Below are 23352 nucleotides of genomic sequence, written 5' to 3' on the forward strand. Positions count from 1 at the left end.
AGTTTATCATTTTCAGGTATAATGTCATGTTACTGGAAATTATAGACTAGAAAATGTTAAATTGCTGTACATTAAAACACACAAGTGAATGAGGTACTGTGAAGGACATCTCATGTTTAGGGTTGTTTTTTTTTTTGAAATTATACATTTCTGCACCCTGTGGTTATGAATATTTATTGATAATTGTAATTTGAATGGTATTTTCAATTTAAGGCTTTTTGTGTAAACTAGAACACTTTTATAAAGACTATTAGTAAGTTTTATGTTGAATTTTGTCAGTTAAATATTAACAGTTAATCAGTAACAGATTCTATAGCAATAATAATTAGGCCATTTATTCTGCAGATTTTCCCTTCCCTAAAACCTTCAAGAAGGCTCTGCTGACTTCTCTGTTGCACAGGCTATAGATGAGGGGATTCAGCATGGGTGTTAGGATGGTGTAGAAGGCAGACACCATCTTGTTCCTGGTTGGGGACCGCTCAGACATGGGCCTCATGTAGATGAACATCGCTGCTCCATAGTACATGCCCACCACCATGAGGTGGGAGGAGCAGGTGGCAAAAGCTTTGTAGTGACTTTCCCCAGATCCCATGAGGATGACAGCCAGAATAACACGAGTGTAGGAAGCAATGATGATTGCTATGGGAAAGACAAGCATAATCACACAGCAGAGAAATATCATCCTTTCAAATGTCTTGGTGTCCGTGCATGAGATAGTGAATAAGGCAGGGACATCACAGAAAAAGTGGGGTATTTCCCGGGACCCACAGTAGGAGAAAGTCAGTGTGACTGCAACATCAATTATTCCATCACTAGAGCCAAGAATCCAGGAGGAAGCTGCCATGAGGCCACAGATTTTCTGGCTCATGAGGACTGGGTACCTTAGAGGCTGGCAAATGGCAGCATAGCGGTCATAGGCCATCGCAGGCAGCAGGAAACACTCAGCTCCAAGCAGGGACACATGGAAGAAGATCTGGGCTCCACAGCCTGCCAGAGAGATGGACTTCTTGCCAGACAGGAAGTTGACAGCCATTTTAGGGACAATGGTGCAGATGAGCATGAGGTCCATGAGGGAGAGCTGGCTGAGGAGGAAGTACATGGATGTGTGCAGCTGGGCATCCAGGTAGATGAGCAGAACCATAGCTGTGTTCCCCACGCAGGCCACGGTGAAGATGGCCAGAACCAGGGTGAAGAGGAAGGTGTGGGTGGGGCTGTGATCAAAGATTCCCATGAGGATGAAGTCAGAGTTGAATGTCAGATTTTCCCAGGCCATGGTGAATATTTTTACTGTGGAGACACAACTTTTAAGAATTGACAGGCATAGTTTATGGAAATGACAAAGATTTCCCTCTTATATATATATGCCAAAAAATTATTTATGCATAGGAAAATTGTGACTCTGGCTCTCAAAATTTTATTTGTAAATGAGCACATAAGGTTTATTTTCGGCTGACATAAACTTAAATCCAGTTACATAGCTAACAAGGAAAGCAAGTTTCCTAGTAGAACTCTGAGTTTTACCAAGTCATATAATGCAGTTTGTATAATGATTCCACTAAAACATTTTAACAGTCTCCTTTCTAGTGGATGACAAAGAAAACTAACAGAAGAAAGTGCTCATTGTGACTAAGTTTTCAATTTTTTTCAGCTTCCACTCAGTTTGATCTAATGAGACACACCATATTAATAGGGCCTGATGCGGGAAAGCCGCTCACTTTGTGGTGGCCAAGAAGCAGATGTGAGAGAGAACCAAGGGAGTCTTTACAAATCATGGGCTTGTGCCCCAAATCCCTTCCTACATCCCAAAGCCACCTCCTAGCACACAAGAGACCAGTCCAGTGAGAGATTCAGTCAGTGCCCCATCCTCTTAGCACTTGCCAGAGGCCTAGCCTCTAATGCATGTACCACTTGGAGGACATTTTAGATGCAAACCATACAGTAGCTGGATAATACATTCTTAATCATACTAATATTATTAAAACACTCCTGCATTTCTGGGTATCCCATGACTTTTCCACATTTCCTTTGGAACTGAACATACCACATCATCATCACATAATAATAATAAAATTATAACTCCAACAAATTTAGAGGAAAAGAGAAATAGATGAAGTAAAATAAGATGTTTAGTCAAATATCAGGTAAGCAGAGAATGTGAGCTCCCAGAAGTGTGTTATCTGACATGTGTTTCTTCTACCTGTGAGTCATGAAGGCAGAAGACCCTCACCAAGATGTTTCTTCTCATTCCATGGCTAAATCCAGTATATCTGTGAGATAAGCTAGTGGACCAGCTTTCCCTGAAGATTCTGATTCCAGAGGATACTAATTTAGACTTCCACAGATTATTTGTCTCTGTATTCAGGTAATTAGGAGTTTTTCTGAGGCTCACGTTCCTCTCTGTCAATTGGGATATGGATAATATCCATATTAAAAGGAGTTACAAAGAATTAATGAAATCACAAAGTATTCAAAACATTATTTTGTACATTTCTTAAGAAATGAAGTATTGTTGGAGGTAATAAAATGGTTTTTTATCTAGAATATTATATCTAGAAATATCACTTTTTCAGTTTCTTTTCCAAAGTACATTGTAAGAGTATTACAGGGGGAGCTGGGTGGATCTCGGTGCTAGGTCACATGCTTACTATTAGAAAGAACGTGGGTTTGTCTTCATCACTAATAATAAAAATGAATATCATCTTGGTTAATGTAGCATCTTCTTTATTCTCTATTTTATTTCTTTTATGTGCCTCTATTTCAAAGACAAATCATTGGTTTCATTCATTTCTTGTCCACTGGCATCTTTTAACAAATGTTTTGTTTTCCCTGATTATTTATCTGTGCAGCAATCACAAATTTTGTGACCACACCAGCAATGCAGTTGTAACTCATTACATGTTGAATCCCTCATCCATTGCTCTATAAAAGACTTTTTGTGGTTTCAGTACTTACAACAAACTAAGCTCCTATTATGTAGATAAGTTTAACCTGTGCTGGTTAATTTTTCAGTAGGTATACTATCAAACCTTTAGAAACCTTGCTAACCTGCTAACTGTATTTTATTTTCATTACTTTTACTGTCATATATCTCTTTTTAATTGACAAACAATAAGGCTGTGGTGTAGATCACTAGTAGAGTGTTTGCCTAGCCCATATTGGGTCCAGGGTTAAATTTCAAATTCACAAAGAATGCATTTACATAGAGATATAATAAAGGAAGAGGTGGTGTAGGTGTTAGATCTCTGCACCTACAATAATGCACATCATTACTCCACTCATTTTGTATTAAGTTTATCACAAGTCTGTCCATACCATGAATTTTACTAAACCTTTCTACTATGGGTTAATAGCCTTTGTTTATTCTACCACATTATAATGAGTTACTACTTTAGCTAAATAGTTCAATCGACCTTGATTAATCAGAGGATATAATACTGTCGCAGTGATACTCTGAGGGAAGGGAACTCTAAGCTAGTGAGGTGGGGAGGAGAAGAAAGGCATGGTGCTGGCAGCTCACGGCAGCAGGGTGCTGAAGGACACTTTGCTGTGAAAGAACATATGTTGGAGCGGAGCAGAGGCTGAGAGGATAAAGGGCTGAGGGAAGAGGAATGAGGTAGCAGCATTGGCAAGGTGCTGATTTGGATTACTGAGTCCCTGTTCCTGCTCAGACAGGCAACACTACACCTTTGCTCTCTCACCATCAAAGATTAAAAACCAAAACAAACAAGCCAGACATAAGGTCACAGATAAAGGTGGCTTGCAAAACGACCGGTGCAGAAAGTTTGGCTTTCCCCAAATGCACGCCTGTGAAGAGAGCGCTCACACATGTTGACAAGAAGGGCTGCTCATGCCTTTTAGAGAGGCTCAGAAGCCTTTGAGCCAGAGGGCTCCCCATCTGCACCCTAGAGATTATGAACAGAGCACCCCACATTCTTCAGTCCACCTGCTGTGTGGCTTCCGTCTTCTCCCAAGGCCCCAGTAGATCGATCACTCCACCCCTTGCAAACACTGTTGTCTCAAGTTTTCCATGGCAGACCATTGACTTGCAAATTTTGTTCATGAGGTGTTTTGGAGAGATTTGCAAGCATCTGCATATTTCAACTCATTTGTTCTGTTTCCCAGTCAACCCTGTGAACTTCTTATGCATTTTACAGATTTTCATTCTCTCCCTCTCCCCGTCCTGGCCATCTTGCTACATCTCCAAACTGGCCTCAAATTTACAGTTCCCCTGCCTCAGCCTCCCACACATGGCCTTGTAAGCTTGCATCATCAGGCCTCACTGATATTAAAATGCTCCATGATGTCCAAGTGTGAACTGGGCTTCTCAGAAGTCTTTCTTTAATTGAAAGGGTGTTGCTCTTCTGCAGCCCTTTAAATCATGGCTCCGTTTCCCACACATAGAGCGTGTATGTGTACACACACACACACACACACACACACACCTTACTCTATTTCTTTCTCTATTCTGTGGATATCAAACTGCACACATCAAACTCAGAGAAGACACATGGCTTCTATTCCTGTTCTACAGGAATACCAAACACCTAAACCTTCAGACAGTGCCCTGTTACCACCCTAATGAGGTAATGCCTCTGAGATTTTTTTTCTTCATCTCTCACAGGGTGGTCTTAAAAATGGGATAAGTTGATTCTTAGAATCACTCATAAAATCATGTGTATCATGGTATAAGTTATCAAAATTAATAGTACTACTGATACTCAAGTCTAGCTGACACTCATCTAGTCGCTTTTTGAAAATTCCACAAAACTCCCCACTGTTCCTAAGTAGCAAATATGCTGAGAAAGTTCTGTTTTTCTTCCTTGATTGTTGATTTTTATGCTTAATGCATATATACTTTCTCTCCATGCTATTGAACAGTGGAAGTTTACACACAGGGGAAGCCACCAGATCCTTAAGAAGGTGGAAAGTGTGGCAAATAGACTATGTCCACTACACAGGCATTATTTCATTTAACCATAAAACTGTAATTAATGGAAAAGCATACCATCGAATTTATTAACGACTATCAAGGGGTGCGTTGCAGATCAGTGAGGACAAACGTGACTATCTGGAGAAATTTAAAACACCAAAATTTCCCATACATTACTTTTAAATGCAACATGGTTCCCTTACTTTCTGGTTGACTCTGGAATGCCCACAGCACCTAAGTATTTTGGGATGCCTTCCTCAGCATCTCTCGCAGTCTCACCCACCTGAATGTCTTCAGTGGAACCTGCTCCTTGCAGTACAGCTGAGAATGTTTAAGTTTCCAGCAGATCTTCACAGCCCAAGTTTACTAAGTTGCATGTGATTTAATTTCTAAATCCCCCAGGGATCTCCTATCCCTTGTCTTCAATTATAATAGTACTCTGTGCTATCATCACTTTTTCTCCTAGGAATTCATGTAAGTTACGTTCAAACTTGAAAAGATAACTCAATATTTAAACTGTAAAATGAGTCATTTTATTTTATTGATTAATAATACATAAAAACTCTATGTTTTCTTTTGTCTCCTGGTTTATTCATATACTAGGACTCCATGTTAACTCCCCTTAAAACCTCATATTTTCAAACTGTCTGTAACGCCATAAACTGACGGGGAAATCAGGCACTTGGACTTCTCATTTTCAGCTTAAGTATACACCTCAAAGTGTTGCCATATTTACCTGTAAACATAACTCTGTCAAAGCTCAGCAGTGATATTCACGCTGGCAGATCAGTGGTATCATTTGGGTCGCCATTAACTCACTCCTCCACATGTGGGCCTAAGGCACACAGGCCAGTCCTGCTGTGGCAAGCTTGCCTTCTGTGGGTCCTGATTCCACTCTTTTTCTGATTCTACCAGTCATCTTACTGCTATCTTCAAGTTCTGTTATAAAGTACACAGCATGGGGCTGGGGATTTAGCTCAGCGGCATAAGTGCCTGCCGTGCAAGCAGGCGGTCGTGAGTTCGATCCCCGGTACCGATAAAAAGGAAAAAGACAATAAATAAATAAATAAATAAATAAATAAATAAAGTACACAGCAAAAAGACTCACATGTCCTGGCTTACACCACTCCACATAATGCTCCTGACAGCACATGTGTGCATGCATTTTCACACACAGCTGTGTGCAAGTAGGAGTTTGTTTATAGCTATGTGGTGGTCAAGCTTTCTTTGAAATATGTAATAATATTTTTTACCTTTTAATATGTTATTTTTTCTCACATATTTATTATTATATATTATAACTTGGGCTTCCACATCACACTAGTGTCCCACAGATACCTTTGTGACTTAACATTTTTCCAAAATAAGACATTTAAAAAATATCTTACCTAAATATATTGATAGAGCGATAATAGCTAGATAACAGATGTATACATCTATGTATACATCTATTATAGATATGTTATAGGTGTATATATAGATGATGGACTGATAAACATACTGTGACAACACGGTTTGGACCACTAATGCATGGCAAGCCAGTCACTTAATATAATGTGTTTTGGCCAAAACACAGTTTTGGATAGTTCAACTAACCCATATAAAACTTAATTGTATGAATCTTTGACAGTGTGAGGTAAAATGAGTTAGCCACACGAATTTACTGTGTGTGTGTGAGGAAGAGAGAAAGAGAGACAGAGACAGACAGAGAGACAGACAGAGAGAGAGACAGAGAGACAGAGAGAGAGAGAGAGAGAGAATGAGAAACTCCTTCAGAACCCATTCAAGAATCAGCCCAAATATAACCACAGGATCAGCCCTGTGCTCAGCCCTCCAGATGCGCCCTTTATAAATGTAACAGTCTCAGAAAACATGCGTCCAGGAGAATCTCACGCTCTGGCCCAGTCTGGGCAACGGACAGCTAGGATCTTGACAGTTCTGAGCCTGCCTGTCCATGAACTGGGAATAAACTTTTATTTGCTCACTTCATTTTTGTGTATCTTGAGTTTTGTCATTTTCTTATATGGATGTTTATATTTTGCTAGATTTTTACCTAAGTATTGCATTTTGGTTTATATTAATGAAAATGATACTGTGGTTTTAATTTCAAATTCTACCAGTTTATTGGTACTATCTAGAAACAAATTGTAATCTTGCAATTATAAATTACTGAATACAGTAGAATTTTGTCTTTGTGCTTGTTCTCCATGTATTTTTATATAGATATAATAATATCTGTGACTAGAACCCTTATTTTTCTTCCTTCCATAATGCTTAACTTTATTTAATTTTATTGCCTATTTACATTGGTGAAAAGTTTCAGAACAATGATAGTACAAAGAAATGAGAGCAGATATCTTTGCATTCCCATTATTTTACTTGTAGTCTAGGTTTTTCATCAAAACACAAGATTCTCAATTCTTTGTATATTATCTTTACCAAGTTGCAATCCCTCTGTTCCTTGTTTACTGAAAGTATTTAAATTAATTAATGTTCAATTTTGTCAGTTTACTTCATATGTGTTAATGTGTCCATGTATATTTTGGTAACCAGGTAAGAGAATAAAATACCTAGTTTAATTTTTAAAATGCTAATCCAGTTTTGTTTGGAAAAAAATGTTCTATGCCCTCATTGTATAAAATTTTTAAACATTGAGGTTCTTGAATTTGTTAATATTTTGTGAATATTACTCTTAACATTCATGAGATTCTGATTTTACTTTTTCTATTTTTTAATTAATTAAATGTATTGGTACCTTTTAGATGCACATGATGTTCACATTCATCTCAGGAAATTTATACTTGCAAATGATATATCTTGATTCTTTTTTCCCATTTCCCAACTCTCCTTTCAATCCCTCTTCTCTTCCTTATTTGCAAGAGATTTGTTTCCAATTTTCCTTCTTTCTTCATTTTTTCCTTTTCTCTTCCTTCTTTTCCTCTTCCTTCTTCCCAGTTTTCCTTCCTATTTGAACATTTTCTTCCTATTTCACAATATCTATTACATATTTTGGTCTTTAAAATATTTTTAATACCCAATGGTTTCCTGGAACTGGAGTAATTTTTTAGAGTAAATCAGTTAATAATTATGCTTCATGTTTACATCTTCTAGAAGGGTGTATACAGAATTGGTAAAATTTCTTCCTCAAATATATGGGAAAATTCATTATTTATTTGGCTTCATACTTAATGTTTGAAAAGTTATTACCTATCTTATTTTTGTAATAAATACAATTTCAAATTGATATGAGTTCTTTATTCTTTTATATTATGGAATAATGACATTTGTGTTTGGAAATTGGCTCGTGCATAAAACATATCTAGTTCACCTTCAATCCCTCTAATCACAGTTACCTTTTTACCCCTTCCTTGTACCCGTTTTCTTATTTTGAAGAGTGAATTTCTAGTTTTGTTTCTTGGTCCTCTGTTTTATTAATTTATTAGTATTTTAGACTTTTCAAACATAAGCAAAAGTATAATTGACTCTCTGAGTCTGACTTAGAATAATCATGCTGTTTCATACTTCTAGAAATGACAGAATTCATTCTTATTTATTGCTGAAAATATAATATTGTGTGTATACATAAAATTTTCAGCCAGGGACTTAGCTCAGTGGCTTAAGCGCATGCTTGGCAAGTGCAAGGTTGTGCTTTCGATTCGTGGTACCAAAATATATATATATATATATATATATATATATATATATATATATTATCTTTTCTTTGATCTGTTGATACACATCTAGTCTATTTCATAAGTTAATCTACTGTGAATTGCTGCTGTAATAAGGATGTGCATGCCTCACTATGGTTTGTTACCTTTCATCCTTTGTGGATGTGCCCAATACTTAGGTTAAAGCAAATTTCTGTTTTCAGATTTTGAAGAATCTCCATACTTAACCCATCATGGGTGCATTAGTTCAATTTTCAGCAACAGTAAGAGGATTTTTCTCTCTATATATGGAAATAAATGTGCAGCATCATGGAATAACTCACTGTCTGTTGTAGAAAATATTCAGTTTCACACGCAATAATTTTGTGTTCCAGTGATAGTATGGTCTTATAAGTGTCTGAATAACTTTCCGCATAATTAGCTTCATTGATTGTTGTAACAAGATGATCACTGTCACAGGGTCAAACTCATGGAAATTATTGGCTCACTGTAAATAAAATTACTATATGTTAAAAACACACCATAGAATGGGCTACTGTTATGGGACTATATATCTTGTGCGATAATAAATACTTACTATTTTTAAAAGTCTATAGCTCTATACTTCCTCATACTACAAATACTTAACTTGTAACAACACATTGAATTTTACAAAAAAATCAAATATTTATCCAACAGATGTGTATGTTATTGGATGGCATGATGGCCAATGATCCTTTCGAGGCTTTTGGTGTCAGGAAGTGGATAGGGACAGCCAACAAATGTAGAAATTCAATGTGTACATGTGTTTAAAAAAAGAAATGAAAAAGAAAAATAAAGAAAGACAAAGAAGTAAAAGAGCACTGAAGAATAGAAGAAGAAGCAGTAGGAGAAGGAGTAAGAGGAGGAGGAGGAAGAGTTATGAATAGTAAAGAAGATATACCCTATAGGCAGAAGGGGTCATGAAAAAACCAAGAGGACAGTGCCGTCAAGACGTTGGCTTCTGCCTTCTACACGTGCTTTTGACCTCAGATCCAGGCCATCAGAAACTCGCTGTGCAGTCATCTCATCTGTGATTTGCAAGAGGTCCATTGTTAAAAGCTCACTCCCTGTTGTCCAACCTGTTTACCATGCCTAAATCTCTTGCTCATGTGTACAGTTATTAAATTTTGACTCTTTTGGTATAAACCATAACTTTTTCAGTGCAAATGTGAAAACATTTTGGGTGCTGAATTGTGTTAGTTATAGTTTCAAATTTAATCAGTAAGCAAACTCTACAACAATGAAAATTAAAATGAGACCATTTGTTCTACAGACTTCCCCTTCCCTAACACCTTCATGAAGGCTCTGCTGACTTCTCTGTTGCACAGGCTGTAGATGAGGGGATTCAGCATGGGTGTCAGGATGGTGTAGAAGGCAGACACATCTTGTCCCGGGTGAGGGACCGTTCAGATTTAAACCTAATGTAGATGAACATCGCAGCTCCATAGTACATGCCCTCCACCGTGAGGTGAGAGATGCAGGTGGCAAAATATTGGTGGCGACTCTCCTGGATCCCATGTGGATGACAGCCAGAATAACACGTGTATAGGAAGCAATGATGATTGTTACAGGGAAGACAAGCATAATTATGCAGCAGGAAAACATTATTTGTTCAAATGTCTTGGTGTCTGTGCATGAGAGTGTGAGCAAGGCAGGGACTTCACAGAAAAAGTGGGGTATTTCCCGGAACCCACAGTAGGAGAAGGTCAGTGCAACTATAATAATCATACCATCAATGGAACCAAGAATCCAGGAGGAAGCTGCCAAAGGGCCACAGATTTTCTGGTTCATGAGGACTGGGTACCTCACAGGGTGGCAAATAGCAGCATAGCACTCATAGGCCATTGCAGCCAGCAGGAAAAACTCAGCTCCAGAAATACACACATAGAAGAAGATCTGGGTCCCACAGCCTGCCAGAGAGATGGACTTCCTATCAGACAGGAAGTTGACAGCCATCTTGGGCACAGTGGTGCAGATGAGCATGAGGTCCGTGAGAGAGAGCTGGCTGAGGAGGAAGTACATGGGTGTGTGCATCCAGGTAAATGAGCAGAACCATGGCTGTGTTCCCCATGCAGTCCACTGTGAAAATGGTGAGGACCAGTGTGAAGAGGAAGGTGTGGGTGGGGCTGTTATCAAAAATTCCCAGCAGGATGAAGTCAGAGTTGAAGGTCTAATTCTCCCAGGCCATGGTGAATGGAGTTACTGTGGAGAGAATGTGTAACAAGTGTGTAAAATTCTGTCATAGAAATACTGTGTTTTTTCATTTATTTTTATTTCTCAGACCACTATGTCTCAAGAAGTACCTGTAAATCAGGAAGACGTTTATAAAGATACAGACTTGTTCTTTTATTTATAGATGATTGATAGTGATCCTAGTGTTTGGGTTGAAGTGATTTTTAAATGTGAATTGCTTATTTAACAGACAAAGTAGGTTTTGTGACAATAGGTGGGAAATTTTCCGAAGTTATAAAATCCTCTTTATGGGACAAGTTAAATCGAGTGATATCATTGTTAGTACTTTCACAGTTTCCTAATCATCATCTAATTCATAAATTCTGAGAAAGCAGTTTCATTTTCCTTGGAATCCTTTTATCAAATTTCTCCACATTCACTCTATTTTACTTGTGAATTTTTTCTGCCAAGTATAAAGGGCAATGATTACCAGTGGAAAGAAGACAAAATTAGACAAATTCCAAGAATTTGAGAAATCAGCAGTCAGAAACCACTGAGCAATAATATTGCTAATAATGAAGATTTGTCACAGCAGGGGGATGTTATCGTGGGGTGACCTTGAGCCACTGGTACAGGACACCTTTCTGGAGAGTTCTTCTAAGGAGAGGGCTGGGGCACAGTGTCAAAGTCTGTGAGTGAGCAGCAAAGCTGGCTGATCCCGGGCAGTTAACACTTCTGTGCCTTTTTTTTTGAAAAAAAAAAATAATAATGTGAATATTTTCCTACTTTATTACACAATGTTAGATAACTGTCATATTTTGGAATAATTACAAATGTATCTAGTTGCCTAGAAAATAAAAAATTTAAATGTAACTGTGTATCTTTCTCACACACTGGAGTGTGCAGTGCTGTGTGAGAGTCTCCTCCACTCTCCCTTGAATAGATGACAGTGGAGACTGTGTCTTCCAGCACATGATTGCCTCACACTGCCTACTTGTTCAGTTCTCATCGATTCCATGAGAATTACTCAAAATTTCAACTCAGGCAGTGTATCCTAAATGTTTAGTCAGTTTGAAATTGTCTTACAAATGCTTTTCCTGTAATAATGCTTACCCAGAAAGAATCACTTTTGTTTGGGTAACTTTAGTGCGTGCTGCATAAACCTGTTTTTCCGTGCATCCTTAGTTTCTCGTTTCTGTATTGAACGATTGGCTGGAAAAGCCTTCTGTAGGATGAAGTCAGAGTTGAAGGTGCAGACTCTCATTCTGTGCCAGGGCCCCTCTCAGAAACAAGACAAAGCAAAAGCCAGGAGGACAATCCTCACTGAGGCCACGCTTGAGTCTTCCTAATACTTGCTGATTGCGACAGTTCTTTGTCTGGAAGCTGCCCCTCACTTGCTCACTGTCGCTGTGGATCCCTCTACACCATGGGTATTTTTCTGTTACGGGTTTTCTTCTAGGAGGTACTGTGCAGGAATCCCTAATTCCCTATTTCAAAATGTAGATGATGCCTTTCTTTAAATAAAAAAGTTCAGCTAGCAAGTGACCTCCTAGAATCCTGCCACTGTGTGTTGTTCTTCTGATAAACACAGTAAGGCTCACAAGTCCCTAAGTGTTTGACTGAGGCACAGGACAGCAGACTCAACAGCTCTTTGAGAGACCTAAGGTGTCTCTGTCCTGCAGCAAGAGCTGCATCCTTTGCTGCTGTGTGGCAGGAGGTCAGAGTGAGCACCAGGGCCTGGTCCCAAGCAACGATCTCTGAAGGCTCCCAACCTGGGTCTTTCCACGTGACTGCCCTAGGCAAAGCCTGATTGAAAATTACAGCTTAGGGGTGGAAGGAGTTCCACCCAAACATATATCTTGGCCATATTCCAAATTTGCTTTTCAGAGACACTGAAGACTTTTCAGACCCAGGAACAACTCTGAAAGGCAACTTTTTGTGAGAAATGTCTGTATTAATAAATAGAAGATACAGACAGGCTTTCCCACATTTGATATCCCCACTCTGTCCATGCCTGGAAAAGGCCTTTCCACAGGAAGAAGTGGTTAGGGACCTGGTAGTTGCCCAGAGTGATTCATAGGTGACCATGTCCTGGGAGACCTCATCTGTGTAAGGCCACCTGTGCCTCTAGGGTCACCCTCTTCCTACCTTCTAGAGTACACGGCTTCCTCCCTGCTTGGAGTGCAAGACCTATCCCTTTGCTAGGTTCTGTAGGACATCTTACTTTTCTCTGGGTCTCCTATTTCCATGAGTTAGGCTCACAGTACCATTTATGTATTCCTTTTACTGGTGTCTATTGTCAGTTGATTTCAGAAACTAAAATTATCGAGGGCTGCCAAAGGGTTGCCTAGAATGCAAGAGACTGTAGGTTCAAATGTCAGTAACCACAATTAAATATCCAACTTTCAGAAAGAAAAGGGGAAATTTAAATGTTTCCCACAATAGAGTGTAAGAGATGTCACAGTTATGCATTTAATGACATAATGCTTTATGATTGTGTAATAATTTCCTCACAAGATTATATGATACATATTCATGGAAGCACTAAACATGATACTAAGAACTTTCACATTCCTGGAATACTTCAAAGTATCCATAATACAAATACAGGTAGATAATTAATTGGTGGCATTACTTTGGGGTAAAAAAATGGAATGGGGAGTAGAGAGGAGCCATGCAGGTAGTGCAAATCAACCACAGAGTGAAAGACTGTCAAGAGTAGCAGAAAGATTCCTGGAGTTAGAGATGAACTGCAAGCCCACTTCTCATGCAAAACAGAACTGCAACATTTTGAAAAGAAATATCAATATAATAAAAAAGAAAGGTCAGTTGAAGGAGATAAAGAAATTACGGATCTAACTACAGAGCTGGCAGCCTGCCCTTCTTTTTGCATATGACACAGTGTCTAGCCTTTGTGCCTTTGTGTCTTTATCTGGGATAAGGAGTCTGTGCCCTCTCTCGGCTGGATGCAGCATGTCTGAGGCATAAGCTGTGGCCAGTGGTTCCAGTCCGCATTCAGCCCACTCAGTTTTGGCTCATTCATCTCTATTGAATTTTTGAATTCCTTATTTACCTCAGTTCCTCCTCTCCAGCTCCAATAATCTTCTGTCACTATGAGCTGTCGCAGGCATGACCACACTCACTCCAGGCTATCCAAACCTGTACTCCATGACTTTGCTCTCTACACTTCTGACCAGGCAATGACCAGCACAGCATAGACCCGAGGCTTGGCTTATTTTCCTTCTCATGCACTGGTCTACTCTTTGTCCAGTAAACTTGGAAAGCAACATTGGCCAGCAGCCTAATTCTGTCAAGAATGAGCAATGCACTAAGACCTAGGAGGAGACGTGCAGATGTCCAGTGGCTAACAGTAGGGTGAAGCTGGGTATTTCTGTTGTCAGCATGTGTTTATCTCCTGCCTTCCCTCTGGTCGCATTCCTGCTCAGCCCAGCACATGGGCAAGTTTATCACTGAATGAGAGTCTATACTACAAGGATTTTCCTTTCACTTTGGGGGTGGGTATTGGGAACCCAGTACCTTGTACTTACTAGGCAGGCTGATACTGCTAATCTACATCCATGGCTCTGTATTAGGGTTTTTTAGCCCTAAATTTTATGTAATCTTTGCATCCTCCTACAGGACTGAAGACACCACAAGAACAGTAAATTATTTACAGAATTTTCATTAATATTCAAACTCCAACTTTTACAAAGTCCTATCCCAGATCCCTGATGTGATGCCTGGAAGTCTCCAGTCATTGTCTCCAACCTGTGTTCACCTTAAATTCCAGAAAAGCAGCAGTTGGCAGACCAGCCCACAACAAGGTCACCTCTTAAAGTGGGGAAATTACTCTGTGATGGGAAATGAGGCTGCTCCTCAAGCAGGAACAATCTCCACAGATTCCTCATGGCTTGCAGGGAAGCTCACTCCCCTTGAGATGAATGTTCTTGCTTGGTGATGGACAGGGCAGTTAGAGCTACAAAAGCAGAGCGAGGGATCAAGGCCGACTGGTCACCAGCACATCCAGGACATTGTTCTGTGGAGAGCCGGCCTGTCTGCAGCAGCTCCTTACCATGCACCCCTCAGCCCCTCAGCTGGAGTCCCTCCCCTCCATCCCTTACTTTCTAACTCCATCTTACTCTGTCTGTGCCTCACACTAATACGTGCAAAACTGTTTTTCCACAATGAGAGACAGGAGCCTACTCCACAGAATGAACTGATGTCCCATCTCCTCTTTGTGAGAAGCCCTTAAACCCTCTGTGGTGACATCATTGCTATAGGAAAAATTATGTTATTTATACTTACAGCCTGTGACATCATGGATATAATTCCTCCTCCTCCAGTTTCTCCTACACACTAATTTTGGATTTTTCACAATTGCATGTACCATTCATCTTTGCAAAATATCAAATTTTGCATGATCCAAACAGTCTACAAAACTGGCTTTTATCTCATTACCAATCCTTTTGGAATGTAGGAGAAGATAATTGTTTAAAAAAGTATATTGAGTCACCTGTTCTGTGGTTTTTGTGCAAAACTCCCATGCACTTTCACTAACATAATTTTGATTTTAAACCTCAGCAAAATTATCTTTCCTATAAGGGCTTTTCTTTCAATAACTGAACTTTTGTAGATCACAGTTTCCAAGTTCTGACACGTGTACCTCTTTCATATTGTTTCTCCACTTACTGAGCCTCACCTGGACACATCACACTGAAGTGTGTGCCTTTGCCCTGGTGTGATGTAAAAGACAAATATGAATCTTCAGTTCAGGGAAACTCAAACTTGCATTGTTTTGCAGTCTTCAATCCTTTGTCACTTGATAATTAATCCCTATGAGATTGTTTTTTCACTTTCCTCACTTCCCTTTAGATTTTTTCAAGACATATTAAGCTAATTCTTATAAGTCCCTCATTAAAATATTTTTCACAGTGTGTGCTTATCTTATAAATGTTACATTATTACTCAAGTCTTGTCACTTTCTTTGGTGATCTTGCAGTCAGGTTCATTCTAACGATGGTAAATGTAACTCTCCTTTGTATCAGCCTTCCATTCTATCCTGTACACACGAACTTTTTTTTGAGCTGGTTTGTTCTCTAAACATCTGGCCAATGCATGCAACTGCAAGTCCCTTGTTCTCACAGTCTTCACATCATGCTGGCAAAGTATTTGATCCATTGCCCAGGAAGAGCTGTCTGATGTAATGAGGAAGTAGTAACCATTACCCAGTACTGCCCCAACCCTAACCCTTAAACCCTCAGTCTCCTTTTCCCTCGGGGTCAGCATCTCTAACCATACAGGTAGGGATCTTCCACTGGCCAATAAAGCCTGTGCGCCTTGATTTTCACCTCCATGGGTGATTCTCTGTGTCTGCCACAGCATTCTGAGCAGTGAACATTTTTGAAACCATTGTTTCCTCTACTAGATTGCTAGTTCCTGATTGATCAGCTATTTGCTTATCTCTGACATACTCTTAGTCAAACAGAGACACACACAAGTGGGTCGTGTGAGGTCCTTATGAAGAATGAGAGCATGAACGAATTCACCAGATGCACTGGGGTGTCTTGCAAGGATTCTTAGCATACGTTACCTTGCTATGACTCATAACGTCTTGCATTCATTTAGCATCTTCCAAGACAAGCGTTGCTGTAACATGAAAGCATTAATTATGACAACTAGAAACACAGTGCACTCATTTTTAAAGTGATATAAAAGGAATGTGCTGGATATCAACATCAAAAATCATCTCCCTCGTTGGTCAGCTTTAAATAGTAACATTTCTGATAGAAGCTCTGGAGTGAAAGGTGCTCCCTTCTTGACCTCCAGAACACCTGAGACACACTGGGACACTAGAGTCTCTCAGGACTTACCTGCTGAATGACCCTTAGAAGGCATGGCCTCCTACACAGAATCTGGGCAGCTTTAAATATCCAAAGCAAACCCACGCATGGGCTTTGCTGAGTCCTCAGTGATTCCCACCTGCAGCCCCTGGGCCAAATCCCTTGCTTTTAATTACAGGAAGAGGAGCTGTTCATTGAGGGCCTCAGACAGAACTAGCTGCCTGTTTTGAAAATGAGAGTCTTATTGATATTTATGATTATATAAAATACAAAATTCTGTCAGCTTCTTCCCTATTTATGATTATATAAAATACAAAATTCTGTCAGCTTCTTCCCTATTTCCCCCCTGTATCACCCATGTCACTCATTAATTTGTTTTTTACTGCCATTCTTAATCAACCATATTTTAAAACTCAATAAGCATGAGGAAAACAGATCTTAGAGTATCTCATTTTTTGAATAAAATCTTTGTGCTTTGGGCTTAGTTGTCTATACATAGAATTTTCTTAAAGCTAATCTATTGTTATTGAACTCATGAATCAGGAGTCTCACTGTGGTTCTACTACTGGTTTTCTTCTAAATATCTTCAATTATCAGGCTAAATGTCTCTAATCTGAAATATTTCAAAATTCAAAATGTTCCAGCACCAGGGCCGGAAATTCAGCTCAGTGGCATAAGCGCCTGCCTTGCAAGCACTAGGTTGTAAGTTAGATCCTCGGAACAAAAACAACAACAAAAAATCACCAACTGGATGCCACAATTGAAAAACTACACTCCTGATGCCTGAGCTACGATTATCTTAAGATTTTTTTTTCATACAAAATAATTACGTTTTGGGCTTAATTCTATATCCACTCCCATTTATGCATATGCAAATATCTGCACATAATGAAATCTAAAATGCTTCTGTTCAAGCACATGTATATATATATATTAATTAGCCAATTTGTGTAGAGTACTCATCGATTATGCCATGTAATATAATTCATCAGATTTCCATACATGAATGCACTTTGTTTTGAAGTCATTACTGTTCTTACCTTTTCAATTAAAATAGTAAATGATTTTTATTTCCATAGCTTACAAAATATGGATAAAACTAAAGATGTCTTTTTTTAAAAAAACTTATCTTCTAAGATCTATGAAACATGCCTCATTTATTTATTCATTCCTGTATTTATTTGTTCCAGTGATGGAACTCCTGCTAGCCATCTAACATTGGGTTCAATTCCTGGTCCTCCTTATTTTATTTCATTTACTTTTACTATTTTAAAAATAAAAGCAATGAAAATAAAAGACTTTCAAAACAACATAATAGGAGAGTAGCGTTAATGCTTTAACACATTGTATATTGTTATCTTCATAACAGTTACTCAGAGTACAGGACATGAGTATGAAATATTTTCCAAACAATGTGAGCAGAAGCATTTCCTTTCAGTGATCTAAGAGAAACTGTTTGACGATCTTAACTATCTTAGGAATATAAATTTCTCCTTTTCCCTTCCTTCCTTTCCCATTTCCCCCATCACAGTTTCTCTTTTCTTTTGCACAGTTTCTTCCCAATTCACAATGTCTATTGTATCTTATTTACTCATTTAGCTTCTCACACTAGGGAGATGATATGATGCATACACATGTGGGTGTGATTTATTTCACTTATGAGTATGATCTCGAGCAGCATCCATTTATATATAACGTTTCAGGTTTATCCTCCTTCATGGCTGAGGAGTACTCCACTGTACTAGAAGTCCACGTCTTTTATATCCATTCCTCACTTGATGAATGTTTGGGTTGTTTCCAAGATTTAACTGTTACAAACTGTGCTGCTATAAATATGGGCACACAAATATCACTCTGGTATGATGTTTTTAATTTTTCTGGAAAGATATTCGGAAGGGGAATTACATGTTAAAATGGAACCTCTAATCCTAGTTTTCTGAGGAGTCTCCACACTGATTTCCACAGTGGCTGCACAGGCCTCTACTCCCACCATCAATGGAAAAGGGTTCCTTTTCCCCCATAGCTCCTCCAGCATATGTTATTTGTTGATTTTTTGATGATGGCCATTCTTCTTGAAGTGAGATGGACTCTTAGTGCTGTTTTAGTTTACACCTCTTGAATGTTTTTTCTTATGTTTATTTGCTATTTGTGTTTAAAGAAACACATCTTTGTCTGAGATGTGTGTATTCATTTTAATTGCCAATTTTTGGATTAGGTCTTTGAATTTTGGGGACCTGATATTTTTTCCAATTCTTTATATATTCTAGGTATAAATTCTTTGTGTGAGGGACCACTGGCTATAATTTTTCCCACACTATGGGTGGTCTTTTCACTCTGATGGTGATTTCTTTCATTGTGCAGAAGCTTTTTAATTAGGCAATATCCTATTTGTTGATTCTTTGTAGTATTTCACATGTGATCTGAGTTTTGTTAATGAAGTCTTTGCCTACAGCTATAACGTCTAGATTTTTTACCTTTTTTCTCTGCCAGTAGATTTAGTGTTTCTGTTTTTATATTTAGATCTTTGATTCATTTTGACTTTACTTTAGTGCATAGAGATAGGCATGGGGCTAATGTTAGTCTCTGGCATATACAAAGCCAGTTTTTTCACTCCCATTTATTAAAAAGGCTTTCTTTATTCCAGTGAACAAGTTTGATTCCTTTGTTAAACATGAGGTGGGTAAATGTGTTTGTAGTTACATCTGCATCCTCTATTCTGTTCCACTGATACCAAGTTCTTTTTCTCTCCCCTCCCCTCCTCTCCTCTCCTCTCCTCTCCTCTCCTCTCCTCCCCTCCCCTCCCATCCTCTCCCCTCCTCTCCCCTCCTCTCCTCCCCTCCTGTCCCCTCCCCTCCTGTCCCCTCCCCTCCCTTCCTCTCCTCTCCTCTCCTCTCCTCTTCTCCCCTCCCCTTCCCTCCCCTCCTCTCCTCTCCTCTCCTCTCCTCTCCTCTCCTCTCCTCCCCTCCCCTCCCATCCCCTCCCCTCCTCTCCCCTCCTCTCCTCCCCTCCTGTCCCCTCCCCTCCTGTCCCCTCCCCTCCCTTCCTCTCCTCTCCTCTCCTCTTCTCCCCTCCCCTTCCCTCCCCTCTTCTTTTCTTTCTTTCTTTCTTTTCTTGCTAATACCATGCTGATTTTATCACAGTAGCTTTGTAGTATAATTTCAGGTCACAAATCATACTCCCTGACTTGTCTTAGTTGCCTAGAATTGCTTTTATTGTTCTATGACTTCTGGTTCGAAATGAATTTTTGGAATGTTTTTTCTAGATCTGTGGGGTATGCTAATGGTATTTTTGCACTAAGTCTGTATAACAATTTTCACTATGCTGGTTTTTCCTATTCATGAGCAAGGGGTACCTTTCCATTTGCTGATATCTTCTTCAATCTCCTTTTTTCAGAGTGCTATAATTTTCAATATATAGATCTTTACTTCTTTTGTTAATTGATTTGTAAGTATTTCTCTCTTTGGATGCTACTGGTAAGTGTGTGGGTTCCCTGATTTCTCTATGAATTTATTGCTTGTGTAGGGGAACGCTATTAATTTTTGAGTGTTGACTTCATATTCAGGTATGTAACTGAATTCAGTTATTAAATCTAGAGGATTTTGGTGGAGTTTTCGTGGTCTTCTATGTAAAGAATCACATCATCTGCAATTAAGGAAAACTTCACTTCCTTATCTATTTGTTTTTCTGTAATTCTTTTGTCTATCTGGATATTTTTTTCCAGAATATTGAATAAGAGTGATGATAGTATACATCCTTGTACTCTTGATTGTGGAGTCAAAGCTTTCAGTTTTTGACCATTTAATATGATGTTGGCTGTTGGTTTATCATAAATGGCTTTTATCAGATTGTGGTGAATGCTGTCAACTCCAATTTTCTGTAGAGTTTTTATCTTGAGTGGGTATTGGGCTTTGTCAAATGCTTTTTCTGCATCTATTGAAGTGAACATGTGATTTTTCTCTTTGGCTCTATTGATGTGGTGTATTACTTTTATTGCTATGTGTATGTTGACCCATTACTGCATACCTGCAATGAACCCTACTTGATCATGGTGTTTAATTTTTTGATAATTTACTGAATTATGTTTGCTAATGATTTATTGAGGATTTTTGAATCTATGTTCATTAGGGATATTGGCCTGTAGTTCTCTTTATTGGTTGCATTTATTCCCGATTTTAGAATCAGACTAATACTTATTTCCAGGAATAATTTTTGAAGAATTGCTTTCTTTTCAATTTCCTGGAAGAGCTTAAGCATTATTTGCGCTAGTTCTTCTCCGAATTTCATGTAGAATATAAGCCAATGAAATTAAAAACTTACCAATAAGAAAAATCACAGTCCTTGATGCTTCTTATTTTGTCTTGAGAGAAGGTTTCACTCAGTTGCTCATGTTGACCTTAAATCAGTGTCTTCTTTCCACAGTCTCTAGGATAGCTGTGGTCACAGATTTATGAAACCGCACTCAGCTTCAATGTTAGTTATTTATTTTCTTTCCCCTCAAATTGCTAACATTCTTGCTTGTGTTATAACATAAATCATTCTGTGTTTGATTGATATATATTGAAGAACAAATATTAATAACTAAAACGAATTTACTGGTTACCTGTATCATTTCCTTTACTCTGACCCATTCTAAGAATTTGGTCTGATTCCACAGCTATAAGTACCAGTTCCAATTTCTATTTTTGATGCAGTGTAAGCTTACCAGAAATGGCAGACTGGTCTCTGGAACACTAGCCTCAGACCACAGGTTCCAATGCAGATCCAAGAATTCTACCTTCCCACATCCTCTGTATAACTTAGTTTCACTCAGCTTTTGAAGTCTTACTAGATTATTGGATACAACATGACAATTTTTCCTTATTTGTTTGTTATATCTGGCCTCAAAGGTCTTCCAAAATCTGAGTGACTTCTATGACCTGCAAATTCCACCATAACCACGTGGATGATGACAAGGAAGGACCCCAGCTGAAGCCTCAGGAAGGCCTCTCTCTTTAGATTGTGCTTATAGGGGTCTCTGAGTTTCTGGGTGGTTGAAAACTGTGAGCCAAATCCTGTGGAACAAACTCTGTAAAAACACAACTCCAACAGGGCACCCTGGGGCTTTCATCTCAAAGTGAATCTTCACAGGAGTTTAGTTCTATCTTTTTACTGTCATCAGCCAGTGAAGAGTGAGATCTTGCTGAGTCCAGAGATTCCTTCTGTCATTTTTACTAGTGCTCTGATGAAATTTGTCTTATTTTTACTGCTAATGTTTTTAGGAACAATGCTTTCTATAACCCCAATTTTGAAGGTTTTCCTTTCTGTTAAATCTGCAAACTTTTCAAAATGGGATTTTCCTTTTAACTGTAAATCTGGCTGAATATAGTCAGAAGTTCGCATGCTACCAAAAGTTTCAAAGAATATCAAGTATTGTTGACTAGCTTCAAGGCAGAAACACCATGGTGGTAGATATTTTCTCATATAGATAACATGTATATAAGCTTATGTGTCTGACTTATTTCCCCTTAACATTATAGTTTCCAGGTGCTTCCACCTTCCCATAAGTAACTCAAATATATCCTTATCTGTGGCATAGTAGTGCTTCATTGTGTGTAAATACCACACTTTCATATCCATTTTGTTGATGATCACACAGGCTTCCTCTATAATGTAATCATTATGAACTGTGATTTTACAAACTTGAGTACACATGGATCACTGTAAAATGAGATGGGAAGAGAGTTCAGGGAAGGGGGAAGATGGAGAGGGGATAAAATTGATCATTATGCCTTCTGTATATACCCCAGTTTCCATGATGAATTCAATTACCACAACTATTAACACAAAAATAACTGGATATTTTCTGTTGGAAATTGTACCCATGATATGATAGGTAACTGATGGTGTCAACTTGAATAAGAAAATTCCAACTAAATTGGATCCACATATTTCTGGTGTGGCTGATGGAATTTACAGAAGAGAGGAAGACCCTCCTTGGTTGACCCGCTGGCTAAATGGTATAAAAGGAACACAGAGAAGAAGGCTCACTTGTATTCATCCAGAGGAGATCCAGTCTTCGCCTGAACATTGGATGACTTCTCCTGGCTTCTGGCAAAGACTCTTCAGCCTGCTGATGTGGACCCACATTGGACACTACCATGTGCTCCAGGCCCTTGATGGGATCCATCAGATGGCTCAGCACATGGCCCTCTTGGATTCTTCCACACCTGACACTGTAGGCAGCCACTGTAAGTCAGTGTTGTGAATTCTTACATGAAGTATATCTTGCATTGAATCTATTTCAATTGGGATGGGGACCTATTAACATGAATAATAATGTGATCTTTATTTTTCTAATATTTTGTCACCTTCCAATAAAAACTTTATTAATTAGTGCTTTACTGAAATTTGGGGAAATCCAATTGTTTCTCAAATTGATTTATGCATTAAATAGCTAATTTTTACCAGTTTCATTATATTGATTAGTAGATGTTTCTTAAATTGATATTAAAAATTAGTGAATTTCTTCACAAATTAACTTTCCCATGTATAGAGAAAAATATACCTTACCATGAGTGAGATGAGTGAGGGACTCATATCAGTAAATATGACAGACAGTGAGGAGAGTGGTAGAGATGATCAGGAGAAGATTTGTAAAGCAAAAATATCAAAAGGAATCCAAATTGTGCATATTTTTAAAAAAATTATTGTAAAGAGAATAAAGCCAAGCAAAATAAAG

At 38.6% G+C, this 23352-nt stretch overlaps 1 protein-coding gene and 1 pseudogene across 1 annotated transcript; both read right to left on the reverse strand.

Moving 5' to 3' along the window:
- Nucleotides 1-334: 334 nt before the first annotated feature.
- LOC100733656 (olfactory receptor 2M3-like) lies at nt 335-1273 on the reverse strand. The gene has a single exon (XM_063234552.1). It carries the CDS (start codon nt 1271-1273, stop codon nt 335-337), a length of 939 nt encoding a protein of 312 aa, XP_063090622.1.
- Nucleotides 1274-9869: 8596 nt separating this feature from the next.
- Nucleotides 9870-10810, reverse strand: LOC100733936 (olfactory receptor 2M3-like; annotated as a pseudogene).
- Between the last annotated feature and the right edge of the window lie 12542 nt (nt 10811-23352).

The sequence above is a fragment of the Cavia porcellus genome, unplaced genomic scaffold (assembly GCF_034190915.1).
Source record: "Cavia porcellus strain 051 isolate PalLab524CR breed Dunkin Hartley unplaced genomic scaffold, mCavPor4.1 scaffold_24, whole genome shotgun sequence".
NCBI lineage: Eukaryota > Metazoa > Chordata > Mammalia > Rodentia > Caviidae > Cavia > Cavia porcellus.